Source organism: Etheostoma cragini, chromosome 1 (assembly GCF_013103735.1).
Source record: "Etheostoma cragini isolate CJK2018 chromosome 1, CSU_Ecrag_1.0, whole genome shotgun sequence".
Classification (NCBI taxonomy): domain Eukaryota; kingdom Metazoa; phylum Chordata; class Actinopteri; order Perciformes; family Percidae; genus Etheostoma; species Etheostoma cragini.
Genome location: NC_048407.1, coordinates 20,906,498 through 20,933,198, shown reverse-complemented (window position 1 = coordinate 20,933,198; position 26,701 = coordinate 20,906,498). Strand labels below are relative to the sequence as shown.

At 39.2% G+C, this 26,701-nt stretch overlaps 2 protein-coding genes across 2 annotated transcripts; one reads left to right on the top strand and one right to left on the bottom strand.

Moving 5' to 3' along the window:
- Window positions 1–566: 566 nt before the first annotated feature.
- Window positions 567–11,689, bottom strand: LOC117948710 (C-type lectin domain family 18 member A-like). Its single transcript, XM_034878468.1, has 12 exons — window positions 11,442–11,689; window positions 9,988–10,079; window positions 5,998–6,231; window positions 5,785–5,882; window positions 5,282–5,403; window positions 4,911–5,018; window positions 4,681–4,773; window positions 4,063–4,169; window positions 3,807–3,936; window positions 3,573–3,669; window positions 2,905–2,996; window positions 567–741 (listed from the first exon to the last, which is right to left on the bottom strand). Exons 1-12 carry the CDS (start codon window positions 11,554–11,556, stop codon window positions 704–706), a joined length of 1,326 nt encoding a protein of 441 aa, XP_034734359.1. The 5' UTR covers window positions 11,557–11,689; the 3' UTR covers window positions 567–703.
- A 2,261-nt stretch (window positions 11,690–13,950) lies between these two features.
- LOC117948585 (fibulin-7-like) lies at window positions 13,951–22,961 on the top strand. Its single transcript, XM_034878288.1, has 8 exons — window positions 13,951–14,157; window positions 16,590–16,749; window positions 17,053–17,223; window positions 17,811–17,936; window positions 19,216–19,389; window positions 19,477–19,614; window positions 21,636–21,771; window positions 21,961–22,961. The coding sequence occupies exons 1-8, from the start codon at window positions 14,095–14,097 to the stop codon at window positions 22,322–22,324; spliced, it is 1,332 nt and encodes a 443-aa protein (XP_034734179.1). The 5' UTR covers window positions 13,951–14,094; the 3' UTR covers window positions 22,325–22,961.
- Window positions 22,962–26,701: the final 3,740 nt, after the last annotated feature.

Sequence of the window (26,701 nt, the reverse complement as noted above, 5' to 3'; positions counted from 1 at the left end):
AACTATTTCTTCAAGGTGACCGTAAAGGGTACCATAGAGGACATTTTAATATTCAAAAAGTAAACAAACCTGACAAGCCTGTTTTTTGTGAACACAGTGTGAGCCAGGTGCACGTGACGGGACATGAGATGTTTCAGGACGGCTTTAAGGATCATGTTGAAGCACTGTTAATTTGCAGAGGGAAAATCTAAAATGTGTTGTTTAAAGTGGAAACTCAGTTGAGCTCAAGAACAGTTAGGGTACTAGTTTTCTCCACTTGCTTCCAGGTGTTTAATCCTGCGACCCCATCCCTCTTTTGTTCATTTGCACCATTTCACTGCAGCTCTGCATGTTGTTGTGACCCCATTCTCTGCAGCCTTTATCCCTTTCTTCCCTCGGAGAGTATCATTATCTACCATCCAACAGGATCCTCTTCTGGTCACTGAGAGGGCAGTCTGGTGTTGGACCTCGTATCTCTGACCCATTAAACACTCACTGACCTGATTCACATTTAAAACCCCATTTACACACACAAAGCAAAATCAAACCACATACACTATACACTTGTATACCTACATTTACTGCATTTACGCATTCAAACATCTACAGTATATACAGTACATCTAAACTACATGGATCTGTTTACAATAATTGAAAAAAACATTGGTGGCCATTGTCCCAACCAACATATAAAACATAGTTTCACCCCTTTGAAAAATCCAGGTCACCTGCCATCCTCCCACTGGGCTATGTGCTCTGCAGCTGTGAAACACACACACAAACACACACACCCTTTAGAAACAATAAAATATGTATGGAATTTGGCATGTTAAGAACAAAAGCACCAAACAAAGGAAACCTGTTAAGTGTGTTCATAAATCCCCAATAATTCTTCAATTCTACTGAAATGTGGCAGTGATCAAACTGTTAATAATGTAAAACACGACATAGACTCCTTTTAATGCGAACGGAAACACACACTTCACTCTGAAGAAACATAGCTTAGTGTCTGCCTCAGGCTGTGCAATAGCCACTTTTACGGTAAAACAGCACAGCAATGAAGGCCGGAAATTAATCTGATGGGAGAAGGATGGTTTTGCATTGTTATAATCAGCTGAATTTATGCATTTTATTATTTGTTGCTTCAGTGAAAGGTTGTTTTTTTTCTCAAGAGGAAGGGTGGGAAAATGATTGCTGTAAGGATATTCACATGTTTAGCGTTGTAAATGACCTCTATACTACTGTTGTTTAACTACATCTGATATATAATCCAACCCTTAAACCCTCTCTTGATCATGATCTGATAGTCCTGTTTTACACTAACACAAACTACAAAGAGAGACATTAAGAGGTCTTCACAAAGCTGGTTGTAAAAACGTCATCCTGGCCACATTGAAAGTAGATCGCTCATTCAGCTATGGGTAATCAATGCCAGATTACACATCAACCACTTGCAAAGATGCACTCAAGTGGATAAAACTAAACATCTGCCACCGTCTCATTCCTAACAATCAATGTAAGTGGTATGTGTGTGTCTAAACACTGCAGGCCTTTGTGGAGCTGACGCATATTGATTGCTCAAAGGCTCTGGATGGCGAGCAATTTAGTTTCATTGATTTAGACTGAGTGCCATGTTTGAATGTGTAGGCAAGATCACAGATCTTTCTATGTTGTGGACAAACTGGATTAACATTTAAGACATCACCCTGCTGTGCTTATCTGTGACAGAGGCTGTGAAATAGATAACACTAATTGTCTGGACACAGTAGACCACAGCAGGTGTTACTATCCAAACAAATACAAAACCATGTAAAGTTCTAATAAGTCATATTTTTTACATTTACCGCCGAAATAAATCTATGTGTTATGTGAAAGACTTACTTATTACGGTGTACTGACCACCTGAGTCTGCAGTCCACACTTTTGGTTCACTGTTTTCATTTTCTGACCTTCACATTTACTTTGTGGCTAAGTCTCATATCTCTGTCAAAAAAAAGTCAAACACCCACATATTTGTCTCCGGAGTTGGTGGACTAGGGCTACTACTTAGCTTAGGGGTTAAGGCACTGACCACAAATCACAGCATCTGTTATTCTCTACTGAATGCATAGAAATGATCAAAAACTATCAATGAAAAAAAAGTTGATGGACCAAACTGGACCTAAAAGTTGAGAAAATAGTAAATCTCCATTCTTCCGTTGGAGACTTTTGTTGGAAGTAAAATTGAAAGAGTGAAAGAAAATTGTTTGCAAAAAGGTATTATTCTTTGAGAAGTTGATGGTGGTTTCTGATGGTAAGAATGGCCAAACATGACAGAAACAGGCTGCAGGAGTCACTCACAGTCTATTTTATTGGGGAATAGGTCAGCCACCTTCCAGGATCGCTCGGCACTTTTGCCTGAATGGCCAGTCACCACCATCAACAACAATCATGCTCAGGCAGGGAAAATGGAGGTCGGGGCACACATATCAGCTGCATTGAATCCTTTTCTAATGGTACGAGCTCCCCAGTTTCAGGGGACAGATCTGTTTCATCATGAAGTTCAAAGCCTGGTGTTTTTTTGCATCAGTTGCAGCTGGACATACAGTAGCATACCAAGTTTAGGAGGAAATACAAGAGGGCAAGCCAGTCTCCCTAACAAATCAAATGTGGACATGCTGCAGTTGAAGAAATGCAGCCAACCAGTCATGCAGCCAAATGTGTATAGTTTTCAGAGGCAAGAGAAAAAGCAATGCGCTCAGTGATAAGCTATTTGGTTTTGTGCCCAAAGTCGACAATGGCAAGTGTTAACTATTCTGAATTCCTGTTATCGCCTATATCAAATGTCACATGTTTAGGGCAATCACATTGGGTGGTCATTTGTACAAAAGAGAACTCAATCTTCATTGCCTCAACACTTTCATCCACCCTCACAAGGAGCCTTACCATGCAAACAAATGTATCGGTTCTGCGTTTTACATCGCTGGTCATTCCAGTTAAAGGCACTCGACGCCTGCAGCTCGACACAGTTTCCAAAGCTAGACAGAGAAGGAGTAAGGGAGTGATCTGCTGATTAGAAAGCTTTATATTAAAGTTAAATCCGGAAAAAATGTCAGACCAGTTTTGTTTGTTTGAATTTCTGAAATGGTATGAAACCAATTATTCTGTAGTTTTTACTATAGAAACTGACAAAGCAAACCAACACAAATTTCTAAATGTGGCCAAATAGATTCAGGCTCACATATAGAAATCAGACATTCGTATTGTCATTTATGCATGACTACGTGTTTAAAACTAGTTATTATTGATATAATAGCTTATTTACTTAAAGTAGCTTGTGAAATTGGTTATTACTGATAGAGAGTTAGATAGATAGAACAGAGGACTGAAGTGAGAGACAGAAAGAGAGAGACATCTAGTGGTCAGAGTGCACTTTGCAGGTCAGCCAAAATAAAAATAAAAAAAGCAAATGATACAAACAAAAACGGTAATTTTCTACCCTTCAGATGATCTGTGTTGTGTTTGTTTGTTTGTTTAGCTCCATTTCACTTGGCCATCTCTGTTCATGGTGTACTCTGCAGTAGCTCATGTCTGTTAGTAAATGTGTCTCTTACCCTTGGTTGTCAGGTTGCCCAAAGGCAAAGCTGCTGAATCTAAGGATCTCTCCTGTGTCCCAGCGAAATGAGTCTTTCAGAGGCTTATATGTCAAACCTATGAAGTGAAAACATTGCTGTTTTTTACTTCCCCCTGGTAATACATCTGGTCCAAAGAGAGCCTGAAATCTAATCGGGGAGTACTTCCCGGTGTTAGAAAATATTTATTTGAATGTACAAGATGAAAAACTGTACCAATCCAGAAATTTCGGGTCTCAAAGTCAGAGTTGGTGACCTCGTTGCTCGTCTCCAGCTGACTGAGATAAAACGCAAGGATGTCCTGAACCTTCTGATTGTGGATCTGAGCTAGAATACCCGCTCGTTCCTGGTGAAGAAAACAAAATAAATAGTCACACTGAAAGCAGAATGAAAGTCCTCGTATGTATATGAGGTACGATGGCTGTAGAGCTTGTCTCACTCTCTCAGGGGGCAACACACACCTGTCTCTCACCTGACAGTGACTCTTGGCTCCATAGTAGGTGTCAGCTTCTGATGACACCATGAAGCAGTCACCATCTATCATCACATCACAGCTGTGGAAGGGAAACTGCACTTTCTCTGTTGGTACATAGGCCACCAAAATACGCCAACAATTATAAAATAATGATGCTGACCATGCATTTATGGCTCAGGTTTAATGAGAATTTAATAACTAAATGTGTTGTAATCTTTTAAGCCATAACAGATGCAAATGTGAATGAAATTTGCAGAATTTACTCAGGGAGATTAATAAAAGCAACCCAAATCAACCTATGGGAAATAATTCTGTTGCCTATTGAGCTAGAATATGCACAGAAATATAATTTACAGAGCAAAGTGTAAATACTGCAAATCTCATTACTGCTAAAAAGCTAAATTATCTTTGTTGACACTGTTAACAAGTCAATATCCTGATGCTTTCACTGTCTTTTTATCATGTCACTAAACGTGGCATCCCTTAAGATAAAGATCTTAGATATCAAATTTTCTCAGGATGTGTGTCCATCCTTTTGGAAATTGAAACCATTCCTGTGTCTAGGAGTACAAATTGCTGAGGTATAAGAAACTGAAAAAAACACACTGAACTTACCTGCACACTCAGCACCACCATAGCCAACATCACACAAGCAAGAGCATTCTTCTTCTTTGAAACGACCGTGAACACACTGCACACTGCACCGTACTGAAAAACAGACATGTGATACACTGAAACCTGCCTCTCTGCTAAGAATATTCAAGAAAACAGACCAATTTAAGGAGGCCTGATAGCAATAAGTATACTATCTCAATAGTTCTACACTTGATGTTGATGAGTGGTACCCTGGCAGAAACGTCCGGTAAAGCCCCGGTCACACGTGCACTTGCAGGATGAGATGTTAAGATGGCCGTGCTGACCACAGCTCATTCGACACGGATTCTTTGGAATCTCTGACAGGCACACCAACAAAAAACGTTCACAAAAGTTCTAGTTAAATGACATAAGCAGAATACCATGGAATACGCTAAATGCTTCATGAATGGCCAACCTGCATTTAAAATTACTAGTAGAAACACTGAACGAAACATAACATTGGTGGTTGATGAGAAACAGCCTTGAGGAGCGTAATGGAGATAACAATATTAAAGGTAGTGAAAGTCGTGGTAAATTCCATTTTAAACCTTTGAAAAAGTGTGACATACAACTGTCTTACCACATAATCCACCTACATGTCCCCACAGTCTAAAGCAACCAGACATGGAAGAGGTGCAGAGAGAGCAGTATGGACCCGTCTTATAAGGCATCACCAGCTGACCATTCACCTCCCAGTTACCCCTGCATCAACACAAATGTATACTGCAGAACACACAAACTAAAAGACACACAATTGCACAGGATCCAGAGTAGCAGCAGGGAGGCTAAAAGCATATTAATGTTCAAAATGTCAAATAAAATATCCACACATAACATCGATTTCACAACAAACACATTCTAAGGCCTTCACACGAGTAGTTAATGTGTACCAAGAACTCCCTGGAAAGTAGTATTGACCTTACATATCGGTATTGACCCGTTTTCCACAATTACAATGATTTGTGTGCTGGAATGCAGATAAAATGGTTCGTTTTTTTTTTGTATTATATTATTTTGCCAATTGTATAATCGGCTGTTCCCAGATGAATTTAACATTTCAGTTGAAGAGTGTGTAATTGTTACCCAGGGTAATATGCACAGACAAACATCTCCCAGAGGTCTCCTTCTCTCAGACACAGCTGGCTGGCACAGCCAACATGACCTGAAGAGGCCCACACCAACTACACAACAAAACATGGTTTGGACACACTGCATTAGCATTTTTCAAGAAAAAACCCAAATTCTGTTTGAATGTCACACAAAACATAGGTACAGTTTGCATCTGCTTGTTAATACCTGTGTATAGTGTTGACAGGTGGCGTTCTCACTACATTGCCCACTCAAGTAGAGAAAATCTTTCCCCTCCTCAAACCAAGAGTGAATGGCATCAGAAAATGATGCAACACCATAAGCAGAGAGATGTGCATTCCAGCCAACGTGTCTGATAGATGAGGAGTGTTGAGGAGGCGAGTCTGTATGACACAATGCTCCCCTCTCTTTCGCAAGTAGTGCCAACTTCTCATTCCATTCCTATAAAGACAATAATATTTAATGTCATTACACATCTTTCATTCTTAACAATTACAGTAAAACTCCTATAAGAGAAAATGTAATGTTGTTGCACATATTTTAGCCCTCTCTGTAAGGATCTTACAGTCAGGGGAACTTTGGGTTCAACATTGAGGGGGTTGAGATCTCCACTTTTGAACGTCAAACACATAATCTTTTGCATTCAATTTGTGCCTTTCCTGCATCAACTTATGGTCTTTATTTAAGTAAAGGAAATTATTATATGTTTTTAGGGAGGGTTGCATTGGCCAGTTTTTATTATTGGGGGGGTTGCAACCCCCCATCCCCCCTGTAAATTATGCCTATGGGTATGACTTACCTTAAGGAAGGTCATATTGTACTCTCTAGATACTGATTAAAACTGGATGACAGGAAAAACTCCTTGGCATGAAGGTCATTCCTAATAGTGCATAAGTGATTTTCTTTACCAGCTCAATCCTTTTTAGGGGTCGGAGCCAGTCTTAGAGTATAGCGGGCAACAGGCAGGGAGACACCTTTCGGCAAGCTGCCAGCCCATGGCAGGGCCAACAAACGCAGACTGACACTCATTGTGTGCTACACACTCATATATGTGTGTGTTAGTGGCTTCACCAAGTGGCATTTTCCAAGATTTTCAGTGGCAGATTCAAATAAACAACACACAAACTTTCCACAATCAATCACTCGGCCAAATCTGTTGCAGTACAAACATCACATTCAGATACTCTCACTACGAGAAAAGGTGGAAAGTTTCAGATTCAAGGTTTGTATGAAAACATGCTACGTATACTAAATGAATTAAACGATACAATTGTGTGAAGTTGAACAACCCAAAAGTTGAAAGATTATCATATTTGCATTACCACTGTCTCACTTGTTCACCCTCTTTAATTTTAAGGTATTATACCTCTGACAGATTAGTTAAAACTCTTTTGGATAGCACTTTCTAGTAAGACACACTTCATTTAGGGTTTATCAATTGTAAATAATAGCTTCAGGGGGTTAGTACATCATTTACCAATGCTTTGTAGATTAGTCTGAGTAGTGTTGGGTAGTAACACATCATTTAATAACCATTGCAATAATGTGATATATATTTCAGTAACTTGTAGTGAAAGGTGGAAATTCCGTAATCCCAGTAACGCTCTGTTACTTTGACATTTTGTGTTGTCAACTTGTTTCTTAATGGGAGTTTAATGGAGAGTTGATATTACTTTGGTCTCTCTGCCTCCAGTGGAGAAAATGGGCTTCCATGAAGAAAAAAAACTTGTTTTGTTGAAACGATGTCTGAACTCTGCATCTAAACAGTTGGAATGGGACCTCTGGAGTCTGTTGATGTATCATAAGACAAGTTTAGTTACTTATAAACCCTTTATAAATAGTACCTTTATTAGAAAGTGGTACACTCTTGAACAAGTAGGATCTCTTTTAGGTTGAAGAACCTCTAAATAATCTCATCAAATGTCTTTTTGTGTACAGTTAGACAGAGTTTGGAGAAACGACAGAGGTATGACACTGATGTGTGGTGTAGAAAGGCGAAGCCCCCACTGAGATCATTGTTCACTCTGATGTCAGCCAGCCAAAGTCATCGGCTCACACTTTGATGCCACCAGAGGTCACCGGGCAATATTTCATCTATGACATTTCATTTCAAAGGATGTCATGTTGTATTCGCTGGGAGATGTGAATGTCTCATTAAGAAAAATGAGAGTTTATCCGTCTATCTATCTTTGTGGCATTATCAAGAACTGCTCACTGTCATGTACCAAATTAGCAAAATCAATGAAGCTTCATATTTTACTGTGAAGCTTTGCAGTTCTGTTTTTTGTCACCTTAACTGTGTTACATTGAATTGCTGGAACTTGAGAAGTTCTGAGAAAGATTAATAAAATACAATCTCACCAACGGAAGTCATGATTTACAAATCAAAAGTAAATACTTTCATTTTTGTCTGTGTGACCCTATTACTATACTTTCTCAAGAGTTCAAAGAAACCCTGCACACAGGGGTACGAAAGGGAGGAGCATCATCCATTCCTAAATTATTGGCCATTTATGTCACCCTGAAAGAAAAGCCTAAAGGTATATAGTATAATCACATCGACACAATCTCACCACAGTTCTTACTGGTTCTTTCCTGTGTGAAGAAAAATCCTTATCCAGACATTCACAAACACAACGGAAGCCTTGAGCCTCTTAAAATTTATCAGTAAAGCTCTTTAATATGCCTCTTCAACTTGGCAAAGCTTGCTCCAAGGGTTTTTGTCGAGAAATTACCTGTAATAGCGAGTTGAGAATGCAGAATTATTATCCAGATCCTCTTTTTCTCATTACTGCCTTATCAGTTGAGAACAGTTCTGCGAGGCTGAAGAGCAGTCAAAGAAAGGAGCTCAGACTGTACGGGTGGCTTTCAGGATGTAATCTATGACAAAGTGACAGTTTGCCCTGGCACAAATCTAATATTATGCCCTGAGGATAGCTGGTGCATTGTGATTTCCATTATCCATCGTTACCTGTCATAATCACATACATGTGAGACAGTTGTGCAGATAAGTACTGTATGGCGAAGCAATAGATGGAAGAAGATAGGGAGAGGATTTACTGTAGCTGGGGTGTTTTGCAGAGAGTGGGATTAGAGATCATGAGTCACAAATTAATAGTAAGACTTGCTGCACATTCAGCAACACTTGAGCCCTCTAACTGCTCTGTCAAATTCATGATTTCATTTTGTGTACAGTATTTCCCCTGTATGTGTTGATCATCAGAACTAAAAGAGTAACAAATTAAAATGTTCCGCCGTTTCATTTTTGTTCTGGTAAAAAATAAAAATGTATCATTTCACTGTGCGATCCTCACAAGACCACACGCGGCTAATTGGTTTTGGCTTCGTTCTGACTGTCCACTATCACTCAGCCTGCAGCAGAGCAAAACAAATGATGCACTAACACTACTATTTTACACTGTTGAGACTATTAGCACCACAGAGGAAGACAGTTTAAAAACTAAAAAACCTGTATCCATGCTTTTGTTTAGTGATTTCACCTCAAAAATATATATATATATTTTGTGAAACAACTATTGGTGGAATATGGCTAAATTGTTTTAGTTAAGTATAAGATCATTTCATCCCCCACTGGAAATACTGTGGTGGTTTTGAAAGAAAACCACCACAAAAAAGTTGCTTTCTGCTCCTGAATGTTGTTGTGGGATAACTGTAAACATATTATTGATATTGGCTTTGCCTGTGACTATGCTGCTAATTTAGTCCACCTTGTGCAGTTAGATTGAAAAACAGTAAAAACAGAGCTCTGAAACAAATTTCAGACTTTTGGCACTGCATGCCGTTCAAAACAGTTACCCCACATCCAGCTTAAACAGGGTTTCAGATTCTCCCACTGCACATGTCGGATCATTACTGACAACAACATCATCATCACTACTGTTATTCTCTAGGTTTGGCACTGCCAGCTGCAAGCTCATTTGAACTCAGAAGCATTTTGGTTAAATTTGCCAAACATGGCCATATACCTTCCATGGGTGGAGAGAGAGAGAGTCAACAGTACAGAACAGTAACTCTTGAAAAAAGACAACTATGTGCTGCCGAAGAACACTAAACTTTGGTGTGAGAACCAGCAGTTACCGTGAAGACAGTGTAAAACTACCTTAAACTCACATTTAGGGGACAGCATTCGTGCCATTCAAACACACACTTAAGAAGCAGACAATGTATGCCACAAACCATTTTTTGCATGTTAGCTGCCATGGGTTTGACTCGGCTACGCAGTCTATTGTGCTGGGCAACAATGTGTGAGTGCTCCTTCACCCCGAGTCCTGGAAGAAAACAGAAACACTCGTTTATTATCTGTGCCTCTATTGCCGTCACCATGGCAACAGGATACAAATGTGTTGGTGGGATGTGTGTGTGTGTGTTCGTTTGGAGCATGGGTCGATACAGTCTGTCACTAACAATTCAACTCAAGGGTCAGTGCTGTTAAACGAAATTTAATCAAAATTCCTGACTATATTTTGATAATTTTTGCCATGACATTTGCATATCAGTAGCTGTACTATCTGGGAGGACGTAAATGCCAGATTCTAGCAGTATGGGTCCCCATACTAAAGTTGGATATGCTCAGAACATGAACTCTGCCTCTATGATCAAAGAATATCCACTATGTATAAATTTATATTTGGATCATGTCTTGAAATATTTGGGCAATAATATCTCTGTATTCTTGATTTTTTCGCAGTGTACAGTACATCAACACAGGATAAAATGTCTATATTTCTGCTTGTATTAAAGCTTATACAGTTTTCTTTACTGCTCATAGATAAAAGGGTTAAAGTTAAGTTATGCCAATGCGAACATATCCGCATATTTGCACATTACATAGACTGTCGACAGTATGCGTAATTGCACATTTTTAACTCAAATTTTGCTGCTCTTATTTTCCTCATTGTTAATATCTTCTAATTTTTACTTTTTTATATTGTTTACTTGAATGTTATGTTTGTCTGTGCACCAAATTTGTTATAAATGTCTTGTCACCGTGGGATAGAGGGAAACGCAATTTCTATTTCTTTGTATGTTTTGACATGTGAAGAAATTGACAATAAAGCAGATTTTGACTTTGATATTACATTAAATTAAGCCCAAGATTCGTAAATAATTAATGTAAGGACATATTGTGGATTAATTACATTTTAGACTAGACTTTAATCTGTTTTGATCTAATTAACTTATTTCACTACTTTAAATTACTTATTAACCTACATCTGAGCACATTTTACCAAAAAAGTAAAGAGAGTCAGTTCCTCAGTGATGGGTTGACAATTTTGCCTTGTGTTTGGCAAAATGCCATCAAAATGGTCATTTTAAGCTGAGGCCAAACTTCTGTAGCACAGCAACCAGTGACAGAAAAGTTGTGCTGCTGGTGCTTTGCCAGATGGAATGAACAGCTAAGAAAGCCCACTCGAGCCCCCAGCTTACACACGACCAGTTATAACAGTATTCTCTTACACTTACTATAACTGCTATAACTTAAATAACATCAAGGAAAATGTCTACATTCTATTTAGCAGTCAAAATGTGTGCCAGTTGATAAAGTAGGCTATATCTTGCACTACGAATTCTACAGCAGGCTACTGTCCCTCGTGGCCACCTGACTCGCGCACCGCTTGAAGTGCATTTACCCGGGATGGCGGACTTCTGGCGCTCCGGTGTTTCTGGATTAATCCGGTTCGAGTGGATAAACGGGAGCAGCAGACTAAAAAAAAACACAAACTTGGACGCGGTTCTAGAGCCCATTGTGAACTCCTGAAGTATCTCCAAAAACAGTTACCACTTTGCTCACAGTTATCCTGCCTTCCTGCTCCTCTCCTCCCTCTTTTCACTTCAACAGCTTTCACGCCGGTCTGCAGCGCAGAGCACATGTGTCTCATCAAAGAGAGTCCACTATTCCCAAAGACACGCGGTAGAGTTTTGATGACATTTTATTATTTTATGAATTCATCAGTGTGTTCCTCTAATCCCTCTTTTTTTTGAAAGTGAGGAAGTGCCTTTAGAGCAGTTAACAACCATATTAATTGTTTTGTAGTGATTCCAATTATGCAGGAACAATGGATGATAGTATAAAAAGTTCAGATTGACTTCTCCTTATAAAAGAAACAAAATATATTTTTCAGGTTCAAATGCTTTCAGTCAAAAAGACAACATAATCTATGTTCATGCAGGCTACAATTTGGCTAGGCTACTGTTTTATTAAACTCACAAAAGTAACTTTAAATACATGATTAAATCAAATACACATACTTGTTTCCTTTTATTATGATTTTCTGATCATAGTTTTGTTTCTGAATGCCAGAAACTTGTTAAAAATGTTGACGTTCCTTCGTAATAAAAAAAAAAACTTTAATGCTTCACTTTATTGATCACAGAAGATGGTGGTGGAAGTATTGAAATCCTTAGTGCAAGTAGCTACACTGTGAGTAGGCTACATTGTAAGTTGAAGTCTAGAATTGAAATTGTTGCACATCTATATGAAGGTTATATATGTCCCCTTTTAGAGTGCACTACATTTATTTTACAGCTGTTGTCATACGTTATAGATTATAATTTAAAAAAAAAAATCACATGATCAGCTTACAAATGTGTTTTTATAGATTAATTACATGTACCTCTTGGTCAAGCGTGAGTGTTCATCATTGTTAAATGAGGGGAAGTTTGTTTTGAGAAACTGTCTATCATTTAGATGAATCAGAGCAGACTATGAGGTGGCCGAACTTTACAGTAAGTTGCACATAATGACCAGTCATGTGAGTGTTGGAAGTATACAAGTTGGAGCCGTCTAGATGTCTGTGTGGACATGATGGTGACAGTGTTTTTATTATGGACCCAGTGCGGGAAGCATAAATCATGCTTTGCACATTGTGGGATGACTGCAGAGTGACACAGACTCAAACGTATTGCTCTCCCCTGTGGGTAGGAATGTGTTTCAGTCCCCAGTTATTTCTTATCTCCTTGATGTTGCTGCATCAGTAAAAGACTGTCTGACCCTGATGAGCCAAACAACAGCTGTGCACACATTCTGCTCTCAGTCAGACACGGCCACCTACTAAGATGATTTCTCAGGTGAATCCAACAACCAGAGGAAGTACCGTACGATTACTTCCTGCTTGAGCTGAAAGCAGTACTCATGAGCCCGAGCCTCATCATTAGGATCCTCTCTGAACTGCAGTGGTGTCGGTCCGTCTACACACTTTCTCTGCAGCAGCATGGTTCAGTTGCAAACTCACACTGAGACACACTTTACCAAGTAATTTAAATGATCAGATACTCTAATTAATGCAATTTTACTTTCTTCATAGCCGTCAACTGAAAGAATATGCTTATAATACAGACAACAGACGTCACAAATGGTATTATACTGTTTATGTACTGTACTGACTGTTGCTGTTTATAAGTCAGTTGAAGAATGCTGAGTTTCAAAAAGCAGTTTGAGAGTTGTGTGTAAATGTTTTAATATGGTTTGAAAAAATGTACTTTGTTTTTCAGCTGTAACTCCCGATTGTATCATTAGCTTTCAGTTATAATATATTCTCCAGAGGGAAAATAAAAATTTACTGTTTTGTTTAATGTTTTTCCTGACTCTACTGTCATAGCTATTTCGCTACACAGAGCCCTTTGTCAATATATACAGCCATTAGGTCAGGTATGGCCCTTTGTCTGTTTTTGTTCCGTTTAACTAATATACAGCACAGGAATGCATGTATGAATATATTCCTGTAGAGGGCACAGCTTCTCTGTAGTGATCCTATTGTCAAATCAGTTTGATGAGAAATAGGTATGATAAATAAAAAGAATACAGAATATATATTTTAACCTTTTTCTACAATATATGTATGTTGTTTTCGTTTAACATTACTGACAATAGTGTCAGTAATGTTAAGTTTAATGTAAAAAATTGCTGTAAACAAGTTAACAATATCAGAAAAAATTATTATTATTAGATTATGATCATGACTGTCATCTCACGCATGATTTAGATCATCAACATCTTTACCAATAGAGCTCAGTTTCCTTCCACTTCTGTATGAACAAGATATAAACTAACTGCTTTGGCCAGAGAGGAAGTGCACACCAAGTTAAGTAAAGGGATAATAATAAGTCTCTTTTCCCTGATTGGCTCCTGAAGAGTAAACCCAACATTCCTCAACAGTTTTCTGCCGCAGTTTTTCCACTGTGGTCATTTTCTCATCTGGAGTCCATGCACGCATTCAGTGTTCACACTGCCAACATCTTTGAACACTTTTGAGGACTGCGCTTTGGATTGGAATCAGTGTAAACATGATAGCTGCGATTGTCATCACTGTGTTGTGTTTCTGCTCGCTTCATCCTACTTTTGAACAGGTGAGTGAAATCAATGTCACAGGCTAATGCAGTTGGGTGTTTTTAGAGTATAGAACATCATTTTAATTAAGTTGAAAGGCTCAACACATGCTCAAAAGGACAGCTATATTCTGTTCTATTGAATTGATTAATTGATTACAACATGCCTCTTGAAAACTCCATCCATGGCTTGAAAGGCAAAAACTGCACACAAAAATCTGAGTAACCTTCATCATAACAGCACCTACTGTGAATGTCCTTGCTTGGCATTGCATAAAAAAATCTTTTTACAGAGCAAAGCTGGAGTCACCTTTATTTTGCCTCAGAAACAAGTACCCAGAGGCTCCAGTGAATGAATACACTCAACATATATATCTATCCTGTGCTTCAATGCAATTGTGCTAAATGTTTCATAAAAGTGGCATCTCTCTGTAAATGACTCTCTTTAGGACTTTGCTCGCTATGCATGTGTGTTACTGAAACAAGGCCTGCATATTTTTATTGTGTTTCTCAGAAAGAAAGAGAGCGGGATGGTTTAGGTGTGTATCTATGTGTGAGGGCAAGTTTAAAGTTGCATTTCAGTGTTTCAAAGTTGTAACTCTGGTTAGATACAATAGTACAGTACTGTCATTTTAAGCTCCAGAACTGCATGCATCCTCTTAATATGAAGCCATGTGAAATGTCGCTAAGCATAGGCAGAAAGAGGCCTTTGACAACTGCACTATAAACACGAGCCACCCCCTCCCTCCCTGGCTGACTCAAGCTTCTCCAGACTTAGGTTCTGTCCAAATCAGAAAGGTGTTTTCAACAAATATTGACTCTTCTTACATAACATGAGAGGACAGGGCACAAGGCGTAGAATGACACTGTTGAAGAGGACATGGCAAGAAAACCAGGCAGTGTCACTCCCTCGCCCCTGCAGCCAATAGAAAGGGAGTTTGTAGCACAGGTGATGTTTATGCTGAGGGAGTTATTACCCTGTACTGACCCCGACCCCAACCTCCAGCACACAAAAAGCGATTTAGCTGTTGCTGATTTCATCGCCTCTACTAAAGTGACTGTAATCTTCTGTAATCCACATGGGGTCACACCTAAACATCACAAGAATATTAAACCTTCAGAGAGTGTTCCTGTGTTTATGACTGAGTTATGTAGCTTTGAGACAAGAAGGTTGCTGCTTGCAAATACTTACAGTTGCCAAACATACTCTGATCTTTCGGCATTTACTCGCTTTTATAACAGACCAGCTTCTGTACTGCACAAGTATTTAAGGGCCTGACTATTTCAGCAGGCTTTCATTTGTTTGCATGCAGTGGAGCAGACTATTTTTCAAGTTTTGATCAGAGCCTTAATTTTATTTTATACTGTACTTTTAAGTTAGGTGATCTGGGGCCTGCTGCATGAAAGTAGAATGAAGATATCCAGGATAAGTGAAAACACGCAGCTTGACTTAGTGTGATCTGCTCATCGCGGCTTGCGGCTCCGCAAAATGCAGAGACGGAAACTGAAGGTAGTTTTGATGACTAAATGAATACAGAAATGCACATACAAGTCTTAAAAACAAGCTGGAAAAAAATAGGGAACCAAAAATTACGTTCAAAGTAAAAACAGGTAACAGTACACAGTAACGTTGCAATGATCTGACAACAAGACCAAATACAGAGGGTAACGGGATAGCAAGAGGCAGGTGACACAAGGGCTGGGAAACAGGTGGAAGACAGGTAATCAAAAAACGGGAAATCACAGGAAGTAAAACTGAAGATAAGACAGCACAGAAAACCAGACTATCAAAAAAACAGGAAACAGAACATGCAGACACTCACGAGAGACCACAAGACACAAAACCTCAACTAGACAAGACAGGGAGCAACCAAGGACTAAAGCATATACAAGACCAAAAAATATAACAAAATCACAAGGACAAAATATGTAACAAAATACCAAACTATAAAATCATTTGGCTGTAAAGAAATCATCAACCAAACATTTTGAGTCTTGTGATGAATGAAAAGTTAGTTCTCTGGCTAACACATCAATGACATCACTGGCTTGTGGTCCTACAGTCTCTTTTTTATGTCGACAAATATTTATTTTAACTTACCTGAGCCAGAGGAGTAGCTTTTCTCTATTCATTAATTCATGAATTCACCAAAACAGTATTCCCTTTAAAGAAAACTCATACGTTTAAAAGAAAGAGTGTTTCTGCAGCTTTGAAGATCCAAATAGTAAAACTATGTTTAGTACAGTGCAATACACTCTTAAATGCTCCTGTTTTAACAAAAATCATGAACTTCTCATATTAACATCATTGAATTGTTTACAATGATATGGTTTGTAAAAGAATTGATACAGGCATATATTAATCTTGTTAGAGAATTACAGCTTTGAAGAAGCTGTTGTGAAATATTAATCAACATTTAATTACATTAGTCATCTCCTCTGTTTTATTCCAGGACTGCCCTAGTAAACAGGAAATACAGGGCTCCCTAAAGCAAGTCCAGAAGCTTCTGTCAGCCCATGAAGCCTCTTACTTGCAGAGTCTTCGCAACCTAAAGAAGAAAATAAACCTGTTGCAGAGCAGCACGGGGAAGCAGACCACAAGAGCAATCAACAGTAAGCAAAACCCTCAGAAAGACTGATTTATTCAAATGTCAGATGTTTGCATATCAATTTGTTTCGTAATGTTATAATATTGTGAAGTACAGGCAGGACCTTATGAGCTGCATGCTACCGCCTGCTCCTTCTCAAACCTATCCTGTAATTTTTGGGGCGGTCTTGGGTAAATTCTGATTGTTTGGGTTTTAATTTTGTGGTGTTCATTTTTTTTTTTTCTTTTGCAACATTGTTGATTGTTCGAGATAAACAATAAATCAGATAAAATGAAATATCTGCCATTCTGCTTTTTTTACCATTGAGGTACCTGCCCAAAACTGGACGTGCCTATCAATGGGAGGAAACTCGGCAAGTTGCACGCCGTGGGCCATGAGGTTCACGTTCTGTGTGACCCTGGTTATGAGCTTGTTGGATCAGAGAGCAGGGTTTGTCAGGAGAGCCTGACCTGGAGCGGCCAGCAGCCCACCTGCCGAGGTGAGAGTCCAGCGCTGATCTTCTGCTACCTGGCCCTCACTGTGATGGTCAATTTCTCTTCTGGCCCATCCTCATTCCTCTTCCCATCAGGGTCTCTCCTCTTCTTTGCCCTGACCATCACTCATCCTGTTATCTAACCCACTTATCACTTTCATCGTCCTTTTGTAACCGTCCCGTCTCCCGCTTTCTATTGCCATTCCTCTTTTTGTGCATTATGCCTTTTTTCTATGTAGAGATAGATTTCTCTTGTGACTCATGATCATATTTCCTCTTTATGTATTGTGGTAAGTTGTTGAGAGATCTTGTTGAATGGCGTGACATGTGATATTCCAATCTGTATGTCCTCTGACAGCTCGCAGACTTTAAGATAACAGCTCAAAGGCTGTTTGATCAAGACAGGGTTTGCCCTACACTAACATTAACTCATCTGCTCCGTTTCTTTTTCATTCACTCTCTAGCATGCATGTGCAATGATGTCACATCTTCCTATCATAAAATATCAAAGCATATGTTCTTGTATCTCCAGGAGGTTCAAGTGTAGCAATGGAGTCACTTTGTATAATCTACCTTTCTTTCTTTTCCCCCAGACATCAATGAGTGTGCATCTTCTCCGTGCCAGAATGGTGGGACATGTGTGGATGAAGTGAACCAATTCTCTTGTGTCTGTGCCAAAGGCTGGGCGGGAGCTACCTGCCAGAGCCCCTTGCCAACATGTAGGTAAAATTGGACCACACACACGTTGAAGTTGTAGTGCATTTAACATTTGCAATCCTTGAGATTTGGGTCTTTGGTTGCACCAAATGTTTTGATGTCTTAATATTAGAAGCTACATACAACAAATAAATATTGCACACTTTACTACAGGGCATATTTCTTATAGGCTAGTATCCAAATCCTCCCGGTCTGCTGCTAAAAGAGATTATATTGACCAAGAGTTTGGCTTGCCAGTGCTACAAACCACAAAGTGGGTTTTTATTAAATTCCAGCTTGAAGTCCAAGGCGATGCTGGTTGAGCAGTGGTCTGCTCCCTGATGTAGATGGTGGACTGTGAATCTCTGGAGCCCAGTTTGTTTAGTTTTTTTTCTATTTATTTGATATTTCCATGTTAACATATAGTTTGGTTTAGGTCTGTTGTTCATTAGACATTAGCCCACTCTGTAGGCTCCATTTATAATGTCACAGTCATGGCTAGACTCACTTACTCACTCACTCACTCACTAAGGAGTTTTGCACCCATGGATGCATGGGGACAAATCATGTCAGACGTAGTGACAACATACCAACTAACACATGACTATGATACAGGATTTCTGAGGCAGAATATCAATATTTCTAATTATTATAATATATATTTTTTAATGATGATAATGTCTGATTATCCAACATATGATTTTTGTTTGCATAAACACAATATATTTAAACGTTTTGCTGGAAGGACTCCTTAAATTAAACAAAGGCAACTGCACTTGAATACGTTTCACCTCTCATCCAAAACGCTTCTTTAGACTCTTTAAATAAGTTTTTTAAAGAATTAGACAATAATGTGTTCAGAGCAGGACATTTTACAGTAAAAATTAAACTTGTCAGTGCTTTCTCATAGACAAACTATAATGTTGACATGGCTTGTGTTCTAGGAGAGACAAAGCGTCTTTATGAAAATAACATGGCATCTTAATTTGTGTAAATAGGCTAATAATAATAAGGCTGAGTGATGCCAACATTTTGGTGAGTTTGGCTTGCAGACAAATTCCAGTATAATTGTCCCAAACCCTGAAAAAAGATTTAAAAACAGCAGCCCAACTAAATTACATGAATCATAAGCATAGGGTTGTTTTCATTAAATAATGTTAAATTTGCACATTAAGATTGTCTGCCCATTGGATTAAAACTCACAATACTTAATTGGACAGAAAATAGCCAACTTTGAAATAACTAATTACAGCAGGGAATGAAAAAAAAAAACTTCTCCTCTTTCCTGTCTTCCTCATTCAGTTTTTGTCACCATGACAAACACCTCCGCCGCCACCGCTGCTGCTGCTACCTTGCCGGCTGCCACCACTGGGCCCTTTGTCCGTCCATCACGTTGCACCATCATACAGGGGACCACCCACTGCACCTGTGAGCCAGGATACACCATCTCTGGCAGGGACAGCAACACCTGCACTGGTACGACTAATACCTATGACTAAATCTAATACATATATTTAGGTTTTCATGTGGGATGTCAACTGCATGTGCATTGTTCACTTCTAGATATAGATGAATGTGAGCTGTTCCATAATGGCCAGGCAGGGAGACTGTGTTTACATAGTTGTGTCAACACTCCTGGAGGCTACAGCTGTTCCTGTCCCGTTGGATACAATGTGACCCGCGATGGACGCAGCTGTAAAGGTGCACTTTCCTTTTATTATGTTTTGTTTCACTTTTCACTTTCTTAATTTCAAAAATATGCACTCAACATTACATATAGTATTCCACAACATGTTGTTTCACTATCAAATGTTGCTGAGAAAACTATAATCACCTCTGGTCTGGTGCCTCATTTGTATACATAACGTTGCTATATACAGTATGTGTTGCTTAGACTACATGTAATACAAAGCTTAATATGTTAAAGCTAAAGTGTGTAGTTTATGTCGCCCCCATAAGGAATTTTAAGTAATGAAAAAAAAACTGTTGGCATGTCCACATGATAAAAGCCTTCTGTGATCGCACCTCCACCCCTCCTTCACACAGTTGCTAGTAGTCAAGGAGGACACGGAGCATTAAAAAACATGACAGACTCTTCAGAAGAGGTAATTATCTTCACTCGAGTTTCTGCGTAGGAAAGTCACCGGACGCCACAACAGTCACGGCGCCAAGATTCCAGTTTTGGATGGGCCAGACCAATTGTGGGTGGGCCTTAAATTAAAAACGTTATTAAGTCCCGGTGCAAAGGACCAACCTATCCGCAATTGCTCTCCTTGGTTTTGACCAAAGAAGAGCGCTTTGGAATCTCCATTATGCACCATACCTGGCTGTGCTACAGCGCATCTCTCAACAGACCTAAGGCCTATAGACTGTAAAAGTGGTCAGGCATCTAATAATTCCCCAAAACATAGTTTAGTTCTGCTAATATAACATGAGGCAGAATATTTCACAATTCTGTTTAATTGTATTAAGTTTTCAACATTACAGATCAACAACACTGCCCGACAGTTTGAATCAATACTCGGGCACAGAACTTGTTCATCAACAACGTGATCTGTCAGGAAAAACAAGACTCGTTATTTCCTTCTTAGACAAACTGTTACTTTAGTGTGATGATTTATGTTATAACATTTTTTACCAAAAGGAAATAAATTACATTTACAAGCTCTAAAGCATTATTGGCCTTAACAAGAGAAAACCATGAGGGAAAAAAACTACTTGACAACAGTAACAAGCTGATATAGAAATAGAAATGCGCATGCAGCATTATTTTATTCCATATAGCTCATATAACAACATAATATAATACAAACAGATTGCCTGCGCACATCTTCTAGCGGTCCTACACAATTAAACCCGCTAAAGCAGAAGAAGCGACCGGATAGGTCTACTTTAGCACTGGTTGAGTTAAAGACTCATCCACGGAAGACAGATCTACAGGCCATTATCCACTGCCAAGTCAGAGGCACTAACACCGGCACTGGTCACACAAGTGTCCTAGGGTGGCAGAGACAAAGATGTGCTATGTGTTGTGGATTTGAGCTCTCCTTCATCTCCTGGTTGTAGATGATCTATACCGCTCGTCGACATTTAAGGTCCCTAAACAACAACTGTTGCAACACTGTCCTGCACTATAAAAGATTTTCACACTTTTGACCACTTTGAGCTAGCCTAGCTAACCGCCAGGCTGCATCTAATCCCAAACCTCACTGTCTGCTGAACTTGTGAAGAAACATCAAAACAGACATGACCAGCTTTTACATTTTTTTTGAAAACTAAACATTTAGATTGTTTTAGCACAAATTATGAGATTATTAGCCGATTTTTAGGAAAACTTGAAAAGTTAATATATATATAAAAAACAAAATTTTGAAGAAAGGTTTTGGGTGGGCTTATTGAAAACGCTGTGCATGCACCACATGCTAATTATTAGCTTTGCAGCAATTCATTTGGCAATGGCTTGAATGTAACAGACTGTCTTTAATATCACAAGGTTATGCACTAAAGCTTCAACTCTAGACATTAAATTATTTATTTTTCTGAAAGCACATACTTTGTACATTTGAAAAACTTCACTTAAATCAGTTTAAGTGCAAGTTTCATTAAGAATCACTAAAAAAACTGAAGATCAAAAACTAATTACTATACTTATTCATTCAATGATAGCCCAGCTAACTTTTTTGATTGAATAAATGTCCTACTGTGTGGGTGTTTTCTCACAGACATTGATGAGTGTGCCACCAGACAGAACAACTGCACAAAGGACCAGATGTGCATTAATACGTATGGCGGTTTCCAGTGTGTCCGTGTGGACTGTCCCAAAATCCCTAATGCTACATATGTCAAGACGTCGCCTATGTAAGCATTATTCTTAATAATTTTTTTGCATTCCAAGTTCACCTCGTATTGTAATAAGTGTGTTTTTTTTCATTTGAGATGCACAGTTACAAGTAGATATGGGGATGATGTCTTAGACCAAATAAAACCATTGACAACTTAAATTCCATTTAAAACCAACTCTCACTCTTGGATGAACTCTTTTTCCAGGCGTTGTGAACGTAACCCCTGTCCTGTGGACAACAAGGCATGTTCTCAGACCCCAAATTCCTTCTCCTACCATTACCTGGCTACAGTGTCCAACCTGTCAGCTCCCCGCGTCATGTTCAGGGTCTCAGCATTACGTCCAATGGGTGACACACTTCGCTTCTCCCTGCTGGGAGGAAGGCAAGCTCGGCGCCACTTCACAGTACAGCGTTCAGACCGTGTGACAGGTCAGCTGATGCTGGTAAGCCCCGTGCAGGGCCCTGCCACGCTGGAGGCAGAAGTGGAGATGAGTGAGCTGGAGAGACGAGTCCAGCTGGGGAAGTACATTACCAAAGTCACCATGTTTGTTTCCCAGTATGAGTTCTAGAAAGAGAGAGATGAAAGTGGAAACACACATAGAGAAAAAAGGCCAAAGAAAGAGTTGTTTAGGATTGGGCTAAGGACTCTATTTGGTCATGCATGTGTGATAATCTGATGTATTTGTGTGCTGTTGCTAAATAAGTTGCTGCAGACAGGTCTTAAAACTAGTAAAGTCATTATGAACCAGCACAAGAACTCTCATGTGATGGTTGGTTTAACACCTGTCTTGCGTGCAATAAACATTTTTGAATATGGGTCCTTCAGGAGCATTGGTGATAAGCTACAGAAATTCAGGAATGGATCTTTTGGTTAATTACATAAGAACAAGAGTGTTGTATGGATGAACTAAAAAATATATATTGGACAAAAATGAGTGTAATAGATATGAAAAGTGAATGACATGTAGCCAACAGTAAAACAGCAATAAATTGGAGGAACCAGAAACATGTAGATAGTCCACCCTGAAAGAAAGTGTTATTTTTGTTAATGACAGTCCTGCTATGTTGACATCATGTTATGTATACTGGAAATGTAATCATGACTTGTGAAGATTTTGTAATTCTTCTTACTATCATGTTTTATTTATATTGTGGTTTCAGTAAAACTATTATACAACCATTAAAACATTATATAAAGCCTAAAAAGTTTATTTTTATTTTTAAAAGCAATAAAAGTTACTTTCTGGTATACTGTATACATAAACACATTTATAGTGAAATATGTGGGTACTGGTTGTTTAGGGAACACTTCAGTTCTTGCAGTACAGAGCAGTGCTGTTCAGCAGACAGACTGCCAAAGACAGGCTGCTCAAAGAGCCACTGTGTTCTTACAGTACATGAATAACTTTAACTTATAAATTTGCACATATACACAGACAAAATGCACATGCACCCTGCAAGTAATGTTTGTGTGATCATTTCCCCTTCATGAGGAGATGTATATTTGGAAAACCTGTGGCATTTTAGATATGTGTAATTAAATGTGTCACCACACTGTGCTGCACCAACCACCTATCTAGTCCTTGGTGTTACACAACTGTCTGAAAAAGAAACCCACACAAAAGAGCCTCTGTATGATAGTGTGGCAAAGTGTAGGTTCACTGGAGACAATCAGCAAGTCTTTAGTTGCAGAGGGGGCTCCATACTGTGACTGAGACTCACCGCTGAGGGGGCTGGGGTGCTTGGGATCCTAAAACCAGATTGCACACTGAGTGAACGAAAAAGATGCTTAGAGATAGGGAAGCAGACAGAGAGTGATGGCTGAATAGAAGACGATTCACTCCAGCCAGACAGTTACTGGCAGAGGGGTGCAGACTGAATTAAAAACTGCTGTCTTTATTACCACAGCAAGATAGACCTCTCACTGTTCTTCACTCTGTTGCTGCCTCTTGTGTCTTAATGGGAAAATAAGCAGAGGGAGAGGGGAATTGCGAGGCTGTGCTTAAGTCCGTCTCTCAGGGACCCCCGTAAAACCCGTCTCTACTCCTCTACAGCTTGAGCGTTCTGTGTTTTTTACTCTGTATTGCTTGTGTGAGGATCAGCCTGTTGCACAATAGCCACTTACACACAACTGTACAAACAAGGCTCTGAGAAAATCTTTTGAGAGCACCTGGTCTGAACTCTGGTGTTTTGTCTGCACTGTTTCACTTTTCACCCCTCACTGTCCTCTCTTTTCCTCCCCACCTCTACCTTATCGTATTACATCCACCTTCTCATCCAGCCATCACCCTTTCTCTACAGGTCTCCAATGTGTGGGGTCACACCGTAAAGATAAAACAAATCCCTCCTAATGAGTGCTGGCAGTGTGTACAGAGACTGAAATCAATATCCTGATCTCAGTCTGGTTGTGAGGTACGCTCATAAGAAACCAGACCACTCTCTTTGACAGCGGGCTGGGTTATCACTGGTACTTACTTTTGAAAAGGAATACCTCGGTCTCCTCTGAAGTTAAATGGAACAAAGGAGAGTGTGACTGGGTCTGCTGAGGCTCCAGAGAGTGCAGACAGGACTCCACAGTCAGTTTGGCTCCCGTCCATTTAATGTGGTCAAGCAGGTGAGGGAAAGAAGAAAGGAGAAGGAATAACAGACATGCCAGCAGTGCTGCCACAGTTGCTGTGCTCAAGGAAGCTACAGTTCGGTGCAGTAGCAAGCAGACAGGATCCGACAGGATTACTGTCCAGTCAAATATCAATATGTATATTTATGATTGTGTTTCAATCTGAAAGTCATTGCAAAATAAAAACCTGTTCCTGTGCATTTTCAAATCATGGTGTTACACTGCCCCCTGCTGCTCCCAGAGGAAATGTGCTGCAAGCTCAAAATGCTCCCTCTACTGATATGTTGGTTTAATCACTTTGGAGTGTATTGTCTCAATGATCAACTGATGTGTCCTTATTGATTATTGTCATCAAGTCTCTTTTGTCACTGTCAAGACTGTTCACTATTTATAGTTTTAAAGCTAGCTAAAGATTGATATAAACTGACTGTTCTCATTTGTGTCATGTTTCATATTTTTTATGAATTTCCATCTTGTCAACATCATTGTTCTCTAATTATATTTCACAGTTTGTGTTCATGAAAGATCACATCACAACCCCAATACAATCACTTACTGTATCTTGTGAGAGGAAGATGCATCGATTTAGTCTGACTGAACATGGCGCTGATAATGAAATGAAGTCACACTACAGTTCAATTAAATCCCCAATGGCTGAACCCTGCTAGGACCTTCATTAACAGTAGTGTGTGTGGCCAGAGGCCTGGCTTTAATTTCTACCCTTCCAGCATCATGGTGCACACAGAATGTCCCTCAATCTCAGATCAAGTTTGAACACTACTGTGTTTGAACCTGCCTACCCACAGGACAAACGTTAGGTGACGATTGGTGAGGGCAAATCAATAGTTGGGTGTGAAAAGTTATTCTGTTTCAAGCAAGGTTTGTGAGAACAAGCACCCTATGATCAAATAAAAAAACAGACAATAATCATTGTCATCATTAATAAATATTTATAAAGAACATGCTCACCTCAATGAGAATTTCATCCTGAATACATACAGTGTATACTGTATGTATTTATATATATATATATATATATATATATATATATATATATATATATATATATATATATATATATATATATATATATATATACAGAGTATATGAAGCGTGATGACAACGAACATTGATTGGCAAGGACACCTAACTTTCACACAGCAGCAGTCAAGTTGACACCAATTAATATAGGTATTATTTTATTTTTTGATTTTGAAGTGTTATATCATAGGTGCACAAAGGTAATATGACTGAAAGTACCAGGGTAACAGTATGGTAGCATTAAGGGCTCTAGGCTTGTGATGTCAAGAGACTGTCGGGCCCCTTGTCACAGAGCTGATCTATAAAGGACACAACACCAGACCGCTCAGCTCATAGCAGACTGACTGACAGATAGGTAACTACACCGAGGACCAGCACAGGCAGGTCAGATTAAATGATTTTATAAACCTATACGGACACACAGACACTGAAGACAGGTAGGTGAACTATTAGGTATTAGAGGTGAGTGTGTATGTTTGTGTGTGTGTGTGTGTGTGTGTGTGTGTGCGTGCGTGTGTGTGTGTGTGTGTGTGTGACGCTCACTGACACAGAGCAGGCAAGAACTCACAAGCAAATCATAATGTTCATAAATATTTTGCTAACAATCTTTCATTTTTTTTCCCTTTCTCAAAGGACGAAATCGTTTTTTTAAACAGAACCAATGTCAACAGTAAATTTTGAATGCTTTGGAAGACTAGGGATTTTGTTGTTATAAGTATAATCCTGAGACAACAATTCACAGTCTGCCTTAATATTCAAAATGTAGGCTAGTACTCATTGAAGATCACATTGGACCCTTTGTGGGGATTCTGACATGTGCACTTGGGACTGCGATTTGAAAACATTTGTATGTTTAATTCAGGTTATTGTACTTACCACGCACATGCAGATTTGACATATCTGCCAAAGACTAATTATGTAATTGTTTGTAAAAAGAACTGTTTTTGTGCCTGTTTTTGTGATGAAGAGTGAGGATGAGAGTAGATGCTGTAGTACGATGCTGCCAAGACCCGTGTCAGGTTGCAAAAAAGTCTGATAGTAGGCCTACCAATTTTTACAACTTTTTGAGTAGGCCAAGCCCCTCATTAATGGGGTCAAAGACATAGAACAATAATAATCAGAAGGAGAAAAAGAAAAAACATTTGAATTTCAATGTGGTCCTACTAACTATGTATTAATTATCTGTATTGTGTTAACTTCTGTAGCTCTGCAGGTTATAGGCTATCTAAGTCACTTGTTTTTGCCTCTCTGCATTAAGCCCATGATGTACTGAGGGAACGTTGAGCCC